This window comes from Sabethes cyaneus, chromosome 1 (genome assembly GCF_943734655.1).
Source record: "Sabethes cyaneus chromosome 1, idSabCyanKW18_F2, whole genome shotgun sequence".
NCBI classification, from domain to species: Eukaryota; Metazoa; Arthropoda; class Insecta; order Diptera; family Culicidae; genus Sabethes; species Sabethes cyaneus.
The window spans coordinates 146,646,083-146,657,710 of NC_071353.1; the positions used below are offsets into that span (position 1 = coordinate 146,646,083).

The following is an 11,628-nucleotide window of genomic DNA, read 5'->3' on the forward strand; positions in this document are numbered from 1 at the left end:
GTACAGCATAGTTTAATTTGTGGCAATATGCCATTGGCCAGGTCAGCTAGTAGCTTTATAGGCATGAAACCAAAATGTAAATGAGAAATCGGGAACGTGTGCTACCATCAAGCCTTTCATTACCTGTTTTTTTTTTAAATTTCGGCTTACCGCCGGCCGGCGTTTTGTTAGGTTAGTTAGGTTTAATTCACAGTTGATTTTACCGATTTTACCTAAGCTGAGATTATTTCTATTATTGGTTGAATCTCGTGTAGCGTGTACGTCATGTTTTTGTTTATGCTTGAGTTGAGAATGTGTTGATGTAGCTGTGTTACTGGGTCGCGGTTTTATCAGGTTTTACCTCTGGTTTTATTGAATTTTAATCAAATTAAATTACGTTCAGGTATAATAGCAAGTTTTTAGATAATAGCGTCATAGCGATTTCATCAGAAGTCTAGTGTTTTTCATTTTCACCATTACACTTTTAGAAGTGTATTGTCATAGTGGTTGCGAGAAGGCGAAACGAAATGGAAAATTCAACTTCAATAAAGTTGGAAGAAACCACTGCGATAAAGGTTGAAGAGTTGATCGTAACCGATGTGTTAGATGTAAAGGATGAACCAATCAAAATTAACGGTTACTCCTGTGAAACTATACCGACGACGACCTCTGGAGATGGCACTCCATTTGTGCAACAAGCACTTGATGCAGCGGCTCCTGATGCAACAGCTGGTGAAGACCTTAAAGCTGATAGTTTCAGGTAATTTTAAACTATTTCTATCTAAAACTATTTGATGTACATTCAATATCTATTTATGAAGAAGTGATATGTTGTTTTTGCCAAATTATGTTGTTGATATTTGAAAATGCAGGCACATGCCTCCCGCTAAATATGAGGAAAAGCCTGCTTAAGGGAACGCCCTATAAAAAATCCTTCCTACTTTGTCCCCTATTTAGTCTATAATGTGCTTCCATCTTGCTCGCTGCGCCCCTGATCCTCTTGTTTCTGCCGGATTTGAAGCAAACACCATTTTTGCAGGGTAGTTGTCCGGCATTCTTACAACATACTGTGTCCGTCGTATCCGTCCAGCTTTAGCGGCTTTAGCCAGAGAGAATAGAGAATAATACACCTCCGAATCTCGCGGCTGGTCATCGTACCGTCAATCGTTACACTACTGCCCGAGCGGCGTCGGTTTCGGTTCCGCCGGTCAGCATGTAAAGTACATGTACATTTAACCTCAATATTTTCTGCCTCGCGATTAAGTCAGTTGTACTGTTCAGCCATCGCCACAGATGTTTTGCCGATAATATCCATGTCATTGGCGAAGAATACGAATTAACTAGATTTGTTGACGATCGTGCCCCGCGTGTTGATATCCGCGCTCAGTTCATGACACCTTGTAGAACAGTCGGCTTGAGAGACCATCACCTTGACTGTGTACCATCCATCCATCGTAGATCGAATCTGTTTGATAAGCTTCGTGGGGAAGCTGCCCAGGTAACCGCTAAGCACTGAATTAAGCTTGAAAGCTGCTCTATATTTGCAAGTTACATGCTGCCAGATATAATTCAGCATTGTCAATGCATAGCAGCTTTAAAATGGCATTCTCAATGTTGAATTAAAATTTACTTGAAGCACTATGAAAAGCTGATTAGATGCTCTAAGCAAGCTTTATTGCCATCAAAAGAGATTTTGAACACTGCTCACACTTGCAGGAATTCTCATTGCGAACGTACGTGTAATAAAAGAAAAAATGCTTCCCTCTTTTTTTAATTCTATATTAGAGAGGTTTTCAGCCTGCGGCTGATTCGCCTCTTCTTTTTATCTTACGCACAATCCTGCACCGCCGATAGAATAAACATCAACACGAATCTATATGGCATATGCAGACGGATTTTACAAGAAATATTTCTATACATGTATGCCATCACATAAAAAGAAAATAAAAGGTAGGTAATTCTCCCAAAGCGCGACTTATGGAAGAAACGTAAAAAATAAAATCTTTCCGTCCATTCTATTGCGATTATTATCTAAAATTTTTCTTTCGTCGGTTTAGTTGTGCGCCTAACAGTTGCGCGCAGCTCTGTTCTGGTTGCTCGCAGTCAAAGTATCTCTTTTACACTCTTACGAAATCTCGTAAGAAACTGTCAACGCAAGAGTGATGAGAAAAACAACAATATTTCAACAATATTTGCTTCGTGTTTACCCGTTCAAACATGGACAAATTTTTCACAAACGCAATCAGCATTTAAATTTTATCATTTTCGGTTAACGTAAGACATTGTAACTGTGTTGTTTGTAAGTCTGTACGTAATAGGACAAAACAAATGTTATCTAAGCAAAGAATAAGAGTATAAACATAAAAAACTTACACGTGCTTACACTGTCAATAATATATGATTTACCTTTGCGCACAACTATATTAAACTGGAAAACGAAATATTTTCTCGGGAAGCACAATACCTCGATAAGCAAATCAAACATCCGAGTTAAGAATTTCGGTAATTTAAGTAGAGCTATTGGCAGCTGACTCGCAACTACCGTTTACAGATCAACTGGTAAAGGCGTTGCCCTACTCCTCCACTCCAAGACACGTAATCGACAGATTGGCTGTGGCTGGCGGTTCAATTCTAAAGCGGGGTACGCTGCTGAAAAGAAAACAGCTCAAGAAAAAATCTTGCTATTTACCGAAGAAATTTTGACAACTCCAATGCAAGCAACCACCTGTCATTTTTTCTTGTGGTAATAATTGCGCCGGATATTATTCCGTACGGAAAAGTGACGTTTTAATTCACCTGCATGTAAAACTGCGCCATCTGAACGTGAAATAATATTTCTTATGAAGTGCGTACTGCTTAAGAAATCGTAAACGAAATCGATTTCTTGAGCATTTCTTGTCCTATCTTTTTACCCATTACTTTTCAGCAGCGTACCCCGCTTAACCGAAAAAGAAAATAACAAAAAAGCAATCTTGAAACGTCAACAAAGTACGCCATATAAGCATAACAGAGAGGGAAGATAAAAAAGGATGTACAATATATTTTTCGCATTTTTTTATGTTTGACGTTTCACCGTTACGCAACAGGCGTTACGTTTTATGACATTTGTAAATCTCCAAGCACTAATGTAGCCGGATATTTCGCCAAAACCGGCTTTCTAGCAGCTTTTTATAGGCATATTGAACTATGCTGCACGATATGGTGTGCACCATAGGCTAATAAAAAGCTAGATTTCTGCTTCTTTAAGTGCTCACTGGTTACTTGGGTGTTCTCGTCCATGATTTTCATGACACTCTTTCCGGTCGATGGTATCGTATGCAGCTTTGGAGCTGAAGGAACAAATGATGCGTGGGAACTCGGTATTCACGGCCCTTTTAGAGAATCTGCCGCAGTGTAAATATCTGCTACGATGTTGACCATCCCTCGATGATTTGGGAGAGCACTTTGTAGGCAGCACGGTGAGAACGGTGATCGCTCGATAGTTCCCACAACACAACACACTTGATGTAATCTCCGAAAGGAAGATGGGCCGGAACTTCTATGTTCTTCCCACGTAACGCAAGGGACAACAAAGATCGACCGTACGAGAACCCCGCATGGTACATGCCCAAAGCATTCCGTTCGCGGCTGGCATGTTTTCACCCCTCCAGCCATTCAGTTATCATCGGTACGGATTTTCACCCTTTACTTTACACATTCCCTGTCTGCGTACGACAAACAAGGTAGCGTACCCCAGCCGGCATCACGTGGAGTTAGTAAACAGAGATGTGATGTATTTGCCATGTTCACTCCTTAGCCAGTCGAAAAAAGGAGGTAATTTGTGTTAACACAAATCTGTACCAACAGAGCTTAACGTAGTTCTACGTTAACCCTTTCGGATTTTATTTTTATAGAAAACTAAATTATTGTGACCATGAGATTTATAGTGGTATAGCCTTCTACTTTCCTTCCTTCTAGGATACAACTTTACTTAGAAGTGAACGTATTTATCCCAACAGTCTATCAATCGCTTCTCTTCTGTTGCAGCAACTCGCGCGCTTTGGAAGCGGATCCTCCCACTGGCAGCGGTAGTCAACCGAAACACACTTGCGGCATCTGTGGTGCCTCATACAGGTCACAGGCCGGTTTACGTCAGCATAAGAAAATCCACACATCCACATCCGCTGAGCTAAAACCCTACAAATGTGACCAGTGTAGCTCTCGATTCATTCATAAACGTAGTCTCTATTTTCACAAAAAGGAACACAGCTCGGAGTGTTCGTATAAATGCGACCTGTGCGATGCCTCCTTTAGGACGCCCCGTGACTTGCAGAAACACCGGAAAGACCACATACCTGACGACCGAAAATACACTTGTGATATCTGTGACCGAAAATTCGCCACCAACTATGCCCTCACGTGTCATCTGAGAATTCACACCGGAGAGCGACCGTTCGAGTGTGACGTATGCCACAAAACTTTCATCGACGGCAGAAGAGTTAAGAATCATAAAATACAAAACCACACGCAGGAAATGAACTTTGAATGTGCAGAATGTGGCAAAAAATTTTACCTAAAAGCACAATTAAGAGTGCATTTGAAAATACATAACCCCAACAGAAAATTACATATTTGTGACATCTGTGGCGCATCATACAAAACACGTTCTGGTTTACACACTCACAGGGCAATCCACACATCCACAACCGTTGAATCAAAATCTTACGAGTGTGACCAGTGTAGTGCTCGATTCAGCCATAAGCGTAGTCTCAATCCTCACAAAAAGGCACACTGTTCTGGAATGCAGATGCAAAGCTCAGAATTGGCGCACACGTGCGAGATTTGCGGAACAGGCTTTCTATCCCGATCCAAACTCGCCGATCATATGTGGACTCACCGTTCGAAGGGGTGCGACATCTGTGGTGTATCGTTTAAATCGCGGAGCGGTTTCCTTAAGCACCAGACAATTCACTCGGTCAATCCGTTCAAATGTGACTCATGCAGTAAAACTTTCCCATCAAGTCGAACACTGAACTATCACTGTATCGTAACACATACGTCGGAAAAGAATTTCAGATGTATTGTTTGCGGTAAAGAGTACCAGATGATGAAGCAGTTGGAGACGCACCTGAAGCTGCACAGCTCGGAGCTGGCGCACAACTGCGAGATTTGCGGGAAGGGCTGTCGATCCCGATCCCAACTCGCCGAACATATGCTGGTTCACAGCTCGGAGCGTTCGTTTAAATGCGATATCTGCGGCAATGGATATAAGAAGAAAAATAGTCTTGAGTCGCATATGAAAAATCACACCACAACGCAACCTCTCGGGTGTGACGTATGTGGTAAAATGTATAAGACAACGAAAACACTTCAGGAGCATAAAATTATATGTTTAACAAGGGGGAAAAAATTGTTCGAGTGCGACATCTGCGGTTTGGCGTATTCATGGCAGCGTACTTTAGCAAGCCACAAGAAGATTCACTCGGTCGTGTGACCTGCGCAGCTCGCAATCCGCTCGAAAATACATTCTTAGTTTGCTTATGAAGAAACACTTAAAGGAAAGGAATGGGTGTTAGGCTAGGAAATGTAAACAAATCGATTGATCTGCTCAGAACTAGCTGTGGCTTAGAACTAGCTGGTTCTGCTTACGGCTAATTTACACTAGTTAAATTATAAAGTAAGTGAACTTAAACTTTACTATCTATACTAAATTGAAAGTGTACGGCCTGTAAAATTGATTGCGAAGAAGAATTCGTTTGTACCAAACCTCAGTAGCACGAGGACCTGGAGAAAAACTACCAAATGCAAGTTATTTCGGAAATGTTAACTACATTTAAGCAGTTTGAACTGCTACTAAAGGTTGCTTCCAAAAGGGTGGTGCATTTCAACAAAGATAAATCCGAACATTCTCAAAATTTGATAATTGGATAACCTCAAATACGATGGAAAAGGCAGTACCGTGGAAGCACCAAATTTGACGCGGTTAAGAAATTTTCAATTTTAAACATTAATTACAAAATGACGGTTTGGCCAATAAAGTCAAGGTTTTGCACAGTAATAGTTAGACTAGCAAAGAATATGTAAAAAATAAACAAACAGTAAATATGCATTGAATTCTTTATATTTTGTCAAGTTTTTGTGAGACGCTCGGGGTTCCTAAATTGACGCATGAATTTTGCAACGTGCCTTATTTGACGCGAAATGTTCCTTATTTGACGCACTTGAAAAATTAGTATAATTTAAAAAAAACGACGATGTATTTTGTATTTTAGATAACTGCGCATTATTTTAAATAGTTACACAAGGTTTTCGTTATTTGTGTGGATATATTTCACCCCAGTTTTTGCGAAAACGTTGGAAGAATTGGGACAGCCCACAGCCGATAGCAAACACAGCCAGGCTATTCAAAAATCTGACATAATTTGAGTTTAACAATGAAAATTCTGGAAATGACTTTCCTAAAACAGTTGTACATTGTTTTGAATGACAGCTAGGAAAGTATCAAGATTCAGGGTGTCGCAGGAAAAACTAAATTAGCCACTTACCGGAAACTGCAGTAACTGCGGGATTGGATCGGTCAGACAAACGAAAAAAGTGTCCTAATTTAACCTAAACCAATGTTTTTGATTGCCCTACCCGTTTAGGGAACTTGATTTTACTCATAAGCAAAACAAGTCATTTACTTTTGAAACGATGATTCTACAATTGATGAAGGGACGGTAAGGGAAAGTAATGAAGAAGGACCGCCTGACCGCATTTCAAGGTCAAAGTCACGAGTTTGGTCAAGTCACGAGTTTGGTCAAGTCATTTACTGTTTATAGGACCTCCTCTCCAACGCTAAAACCATATGTTTGCCCTGGGAAAGTGTTTTCTGCAGCTTTTTCCGACGAACTGTGCCCTCTGTAACTAATGAGACGGTAAACTGTTGAACCAATATCTTTCTTGGTGACTTACGAGATATTTAGTGTCGGAATAGATGACATACTTTTTATATCTTACTCTGTAAATAATAAGAAACACTAAGAGCCTAATTTGACGCAAAACATTTTTGTCCAGAAATAAGCTTAAAAGCTTTTACAGTTCGAATAACGTGTACAATCTATCTATCTATCACCGTTATTCTATATTTCGAACGACTTGGTATTTCGAACGAAAGTTCTTTCGAACGAAATTTCCGCCAGCAAAATCAAATGGGCAAAACATTTCGTTCGAAGCAAGTCGAACGAAATAAAGACTCGTTCGAAATACAGAATAGGGGTGTATATTAGAGTGTCCCAAAATAGCACTATGTCAGAAAATCCGGGGGCTCATCCCTCAAATGATAGCTTAGGGTGTCACAATAAAACTTTTATATGACGTCAACATTGGTTGCCGCGATTTAGGGGTCGCACATTTGAGTTTTATGAAAAAATGGCATTTTTCAGGAGTAAATTCAAAATAATATTTTTAGAAATGTTATAATATATGAAACAAGGTACCTAACTATTTTTTTCACAATCATTGGGATCTCATACATTCATAAAAAAATTATGGTGGCATATCTGGAGTCATATTTGGTTGCAAAAATTTATTGAATTTGTCAAAAATTTAAAATTTTCGAAATTTCATTTAAATAAACGTCAAAACAGGGTATCGAACACTATCTCAGAGTAACGTACCTATACTGTATAGATGGGAAATTTTATGACGAACAACTTTGCGGAAGAAAGTATGGACGTATCTTTAAATCTCGCTGAGGTATTCACGTTTTTCTGAAGGTTAGACCAAACATATTTTCGTAATTTTCAAATTTTAGTCGTTCCACGTCAAAAAGGTAAATGATAAAACTTGAAGTATGTCTTTCAAACGTTACCTACGTGTTGGATAGGAAGAAATATGCACCTTCCACAGAATTTGGCACCATTTAGGCTCAAGAATCACTTTAAAAAAGGGCGTATTTATTTTAATAGGTACAGCAAAGTTTCGTTAATTGGTGGTTCGTTAATTGGGCGGTTCGTTAATTGGGTGTTCGCTAATTGGGCTATTTGACAACTTGAATGTCAAAATTGTATGAAATTTTCGAGTTTAGAAATTTCTAACAACTGTCAGTCGGCCCAATTAGCGAATCAGCTGGAGTGCAGTCGTGGCCCAATTAACGAATTCAGGCTGTACTATGTTTGAAAAATTGTATCTCTCGAAACTAGGGTTGCTGCAAAATGATGCTTAAGCGTGAGTTGTAGAAAATTGATTTTTCAAACTGAAAAAATAAACACTGAAATTTGTTTTGACCCTTTTTGTACTATCAGTAGATGGTAGAATCAGCAAGGTGTATTCAGGCAAATATTAATTCTAGTTGCTAACATGGTAATATAACGCGGATAACATATGAAAACGGCACGTTTATAATAAAAATATAAAATATTTTAAACTTTTTTTTAAATATCCTAAATACGGCTGCATTTAGAAGCTACTTACAACACAAGTGAACGTGAACGTTTAGAAGCTAATTACGACAACACGTGTTGTCAAGCACATATGAAGTTGTTCTAAAATTCAAATTACATATATGTATAACGAGAAATATAAGAATAGTAATAAGAAATATAATAAAAATCTTAGGTTACAAAATATTCATAAAAGTCGTTGTTCTACAAAATCCTTTGATAAATGTTGCTCCATTTCAGAAAAAGTCTCAAAATGTATCAAATCACCACTATTTTTCCAAAAATAAATCGAGGTTACCATTTCCTGAATATTTTAATTTTACATTTTTTCCTGACTTTGGAGCATAGTGAATTTTTTTTCAGTCTTTATTTTTTCATGTTTAAAATTCATTTTTCAAAAACTCACGCTTAGGCTTCATTATGGAGCAAACCTAGTTTCAGGAGATACAATTTCTCAAACATAGCACCTATTAAAATAAATACGCCCTTTTTAGAAGTGATACTTGAGCCTAAATGGTGCCAAATTTTTTGGAAGGTGCATGTTTCCTCTTATCAAAAACGTAAGTGACGTTTAGAGTAAACAGTTCAAGTTTTTTCATTTACCTCTTGCACCTGAAACTGCTAAAATTTGAAAATTACAGAAATGTGATTTGTTCCGCCTTCAGAAAACGGTGAATATCTCAGCGAGATTTAAAGATACATCCTTACTTTCTTCGGCAAAGTTGTTCGTCATAAAATTTCCCATCTATACAGTATAGCTACGTTGCTCTAAGACACTGTTTGATACCCTGTTTTGACGTTTAATTAAATGAAATTTCGAAAATTTTAAATTTTTGCCAAATTCAATAAATTTTTGTAACCAAATATGACTCCAGACATGCCACCATAACTTTTTTATGGATGTATTAGGTCCCAATGATTGTGAAAAAAATAGTTAGGTACCTTGTTTCATCTATTATAACATTTCTAAAAATATTTTTTTTGAATTTACTCCTGAAAAATGCCATTTTTCCATTAAACTCCAATGTGCGACCCCTAAATCGCGGCAACCAATGTTGACGTCATATAAAAGTTTTGTTGTGACACCCTAAGCTATCATTCGAGGGGTGAGCCCCCGGGTTTTCTGACATAGTGCTATTTTGGGACACTCTAGTCTTCTTCTTCTTCAGCAGCATAGAGCCGGGGTGGCTCGTGCTGTTTCAAGCACTCGTCTCCATTCAACTCGGTCTTGGGCCACTCGTCGCCAATTTCCTAGTCGTCTCAGAAGTCGCAAATCGTTTTCGACCTGGTCGAGCCATCGTGCACGTTGGGCCCCCCTGTTCCTGGTGCCGGTGGGGTTGTTGAAGAGGACTATTTTCGTCGCACTGTCGTCCGGCATCCTTACGACGTGTCCGGCCCACCGTAGCCTGCTAACTTTCGCTAGATGTACGATGGGAGTCTCCCCAAGCAGTGCCTGTAGCTCGTGATTCATACGCCTCCGCCACTCTCCGCTTTCCGTTTGTACTCCGCCAAATATCGTCCGCAGCATTTTCCGCTCAAACACGGCAAGGGCGCGTATGTCCTCCGTCAGCAGCGTCACGGCTTCAAGTCCATAAAGAACTACCGGTCTAATAATGGTTTTGTACATTGTTAGCTTCGTGCGGCGGCGTATGCTTCCTGATCGTAGCGTTTTACGAAGGGCAAAGTAGGCCCGATTTCCCGCTTGGATGCGCCGCTGGATCTCCTTACTAGTGTTGTTGTCCGCGGTCACCAGCGATCCCAAATACACGAACTCCTCTACCACTTCCAGTTCGTCGCCGTCAACGGTTACCGTCCGTGGGAGGCACGCATTTGTTTCCTTTGAGCCTCTTCCTTTCATGTATTTGGTCTTCGACGCATTTATTTTTAGCCCAATTCTCCTAGACTCCGCTTTCAGTCTGGCGTAGATTGCCTCCGCCGTCGCAAAGTTCCTGGCAATGATATCGAAGTCATCTGCAAAGCCTAGAAGTTGGCTACCCTTGGTAAAAATCGTGCCTCTCGTTTCGATGCCCGCTCGTCGGATCACCCCCTCAAGAGCGATGTTGAACAGCATGCAGGATAGACCGTCACCTTGTCTCAACCCTCGTCGCGTCTCGAAGGGACTCGAGAGTGTCCCAGAGATGCGTACGAAACACATCACTCGATCCAATGTAGCTCTGATCAGTCGCGTCAGTTTGTCCGGAAAACCGTATTCGTGCATTATCTGCCATAGCTTGTCTCGATCGACTGTATCGTATGCTGCTTTGAAATCAATAAAGATGTGATGCGTGGGCACGTTGTATTCCCGACATTTCTGCAAAATCTGTCGGATAGTAAAAATCTGGTCCGTAGTTGCGCGAGCCCCCATGAAACCCGCCTGATAATTCCCTACGAAACCTTGTGCTATCGGTGATAGACGGTGGAACAGGATCTGGGAGAGTACCTTGTAGGCGGCGTTTACCAGCGTAATACCACGATAGTTGCAGCAGTCTAGCCGATCACCCTTTTTGTAGATGGGACAAACCACTCCTTCCATCCATTCCTCCGGTAGCTTTTCCTCCTCCCAAATCCTAGAAATAACCCAGTGTAAAGCCTTTGCTAGCGTTTCTCCGCCATGTTTATAAAGCTCTGCCGGTAGGCGGTCCTTCCCAGCGGCTTTATTGGTCTTCAGCAGCCTGATTTCTCGTTTGACTTCTTGGAGATCAGGTGCTAGGACATCACTATCTTCCATGGGCGCTCCTAGGTTAATTTCCGTTCCGCCTCCTTCTGCGACTTCGCCATTGAGGTGTTCATCGAAGAACTGCTTCCACCTGTCGACCACCTCGCGCTCGTTTGTAATTAGATTCCCTCCCTCGTCCCTACACATGTCAGGTTTCGGTGTGTAGCACTTTCGAGTTTGGTTCACCTTCTCATAAAACTTGCGCGTGTCATTAGCTCGGAAACTCTACTCTACGGGACACTCTAGTGTATATATATAAAAATGAAATGCTGTTCGTGTGTCCGGTATAGACTCGCAAACCACTCGACGGATTTTGATGAAACTTGGCATACACATTGCGTATGATGTGAGGAATGTTGTTAGCATGGTTTGAGGCCCCTCCCCCCATTAGAAAGGGGGGCTCCCATACAAATGAAACACAAATTTCTGCATAACTCGGAAACTAATGGAGCAAATGGAACCAAATTTTGCACATTAAGGTTTTTAGTGGCAGTTTTTTTTTTCTATGGTGGATTGAGACCCTTGCTTCCT

General features: G+C 40.6%; 1 protein-coding gene across 1 annotated transcript; it reads left to right on the forward strand.

Annotated features, from left to right (window-relative positions):
* The first annotated feature begins 331 nt into the window (after window positions 1–331).
* LOC128746387 (gastrula zinc finger protein XlCGF26.1-like) lies at window positions 332–5,452 on the forward strand. Its single transcript, XM_053843438.1, has 3 exons — window positions 332–382; window positions 468–739; window positions 4,006–5,452. Exons 2-3 carry the CDS (start codon window positions 507–509, stop codon window positions 5,450–5,452), a joined length of 1,680 nt encoding a protein of 559 aa, XP_053699413.1. The 5' UTR covers window positions 332–382; window positions 468–506.
* Window positions 5,453–11,628: the final 6,176 nt, after the last annotated feature.

Coding starts and splice junctions, on each gene's coding strand:
- LOC128746387 (XM_053843438.1), top strand. CDS start 507: ATGGAAAATTCAACTTCAATAAAGTTGGAAGAAACCACTGCGATAAAG. Junction 740..4,005: donor CTTAAAGCTGATAGTTTCAG/GTAATTTTAAAC, acceptor CTTCTGTTGCAG/CAACTCGCGCGCTTTGGAAG.